Genomic DNA, 2,178 nt, shown 5'->3' on the forward strand with positions numbered 1-2,178 from the left:
TGGGATCAGCATCTACCCGAGCCACTCCATCCCTGTCCCCACCGACAGCATCCCAGGCTACTGGGCGTGTGGACACCGGTGTGTGGAAGGCAGGCACGGGGCTGGGACGGCACAGGGCACAGCTCAGTGTGTGCAGGGGGTGGGAAGACGCCAGCTCTGAGACGGGGAGAGCTCCTTACCTTGTCCAGGTAGCTGGGCAGCACTTCAGCCACAAGTCTCTGTGAGTTCTTGGTCATCTCCGAGGGTTTGACAACGACACAGTTACCTGGGGGGATGGACAGGACGTCAGAGCAGTGACACGGTGACAGCCGGCCCTTCTGGCACCCCAGCTGGGGGACGAGACCCCCTCGCCGCTGCCCGGCACTGCCTGGATCCAGGGGATGGTTTCAGCTCACCGGCAGCGATGGCCCCGATGAGGGGCACCAGGACAAGGTGGATGGGGTAGTTCCAGGGTGCGATGATGAGCACCACCCCATACGGATCCTTGCGGATGAAGACAGAGTCCAGCTGCATCACCTGCGGGACACCCACCGGGTCAGGAGTGCTTCCCTGCGGGACAGGTCCCAGCACCACCATCGCCGTGCCAGAATGCCACCCAGATCTGCCTGGGAGCCGGATCCTTCCCCCCACCCTCTCCCTCCTCTTCCCCTTTACCATATTCTTCTCCACGTGCTCATCCTTGCTCCAGTGGGACAGGTTGTTCAGGGTCTCGTTGAGCTCATTCTTGCACAGAAGGATCTCGGAAAATTCAGCTTCAAAGGGCGGCTGGGGATGCAGAGCACACGATGTCACCTCTGCACGTGCTGCCGCACCGCAGCAGCTCTTACCCTGCCCCGCTTGTGCTTTCACCCAGCATCTGGGGACTGAAACCCCTCATGTCCCATGGGGGAGGCACACCTTAGAATCCCAGAACAGTTTGGGTGGGAAGGGACCTTAAAGCCCACCCAGCCCCACCCCCTGCCATGGGCAGGGACACCTTCCATAGCCCAGGGTGCTCCAAGCCTCATCCAGCCTGGCCTTGGACCCTCCCAGGGATGGGGCATCCACAGCTTCTCTGGGAACCTGTCCCAGTGCTCCCATCCTCTGCGGGAAGAATTCCTTCCTGATGGCCCATCTCAATCTCCATCTTTCCATTTAAACCCGTCACCCCTTGTCCTGTCACTCCCTGCCCTTGGGAAAAGCCCCCCCAGCTTTCTTGTAGCCCCCCAGGCACTGGAAGGGGCTCTGAGGTCTCCCCGGAGCTTCCCTTCTCCAGGCTGAACCCCCCAACCCCCCCAGCCTGTCCCCAGGGCAGAGGGGCTCCAGCCCTCGGCGCATCTCCGGGGCCTCCTCTGGCCTCGCTCCAACAGCTCCGTGTCCTTCTGCTGTTGGGGCCCAGAGCTGGAGCAGAACTGCAGGGGGGTCTCCCCAGAGCGGAGCAGAGGGGCAGAATCCCCTCCCTCGCCCCCCTGGCCACGCTGCTCCTGAATCGTCATCCCGTTTCCCTCCCAAGGGGATCGGGCGTTACTCTGGGTCTCGTCTCAGCACAAGATCTGGCTACTTAAAATAGGAAAAAGGGTGCAGATCCCCTTGATCCGGACTACAAGGAGGGTGTCCAAAGGGAAGTTGTGGACTCAGATGGGGAACAACCGATGAGGAGCCCCGCGTGTGGCTCCGGCTGTGGGCGAATGAGCTGTCCCAGAGGGGGAACTACGGGCTGGGAGGGGCTGGAGCTCTTGGAGTCGCAGAGACCCAGGATGGGTCTGCTCTGCCCTTGGGGAGCCTGACGTAGGCGGGAGGGAGCAAAGAGGCAGGGGACGATGCAGAGCCGGAGGGTCCGCTCGGAGCCCGGGTGAGCACTGCGAGCGGGCAGGGGACGTTGGTGGAAAGCCCAAGGCAGGGAGTGACGGGATTCGGGGATGGACCGGCCCAGAAACAGAGGCCAATGGGTTTGGGAATGGCTAATTATGTTTGGATGCTCCCCACAACCCCACTGTGCCCACTCTGGGGACAGGGACAGAGCTCCAGGGGAGTGGGGCTGGGACGTGCTCGGTTCCGCTCCCTCCAGCCCCATCCAGTGGCTCCGAGGCCAGGTCAAAGTCCAGCATGGGGTGGGGCAGCCCCGCCGGGGCATCACATCAACCCCACGCGTGACAGCAGGTGAGTGGGCGGCAGCCCCTCGGCTGACACCCCCACCGC

At 63.1% G+C, this 2,178-nt stretch overlaps 1 protein-coding gene across 1 annotated transcript in view; it reads right to left on the reverse strand.

Moving 5' to 3' along the window:
• The window catches only part of LOC104509575 (aldehyde dehydrogenase family 3 member B1-like), a gene marked incomplete at its 5' end in the record, with an annotated part of 2,856 nt that extends 2,091 nt beyond the window's left edge, over window positions 1–765 (reverse strand). Inside the window, 3 exons of the mRNA XM_010151555.1 lie at window positions 180–265; window positions 396–516; window positions 655–765. Coding sequence (XP_010149857.1) covers window positions 180–265; window positions 396–516; window positions 655–765 — 318 coding nt within the window. The remainder of the gene's footprint in view (window positions 1–179; window positions 266–395; window positions 517–654) is intronic.
• Between the last annotated feature and the right edge of the window lie 1,413 nt (window positions 766–2,178).

Source organism: Eurypyga helias, unplaced genomic scaffold (assembly GCF_000690775.1).
Source record: "Eurypyga helias isolate BGI_N326 unplaced genomic scaffold, ASM69077v1 scaffold29025, whole genome shotgun sequence".
Lineage (NCBI taxonomy): Eukaryota > Metazoa > Chordata > Aves > Eurypygiformes > Eurypygidae > Eurypyga > Eurypyga helias.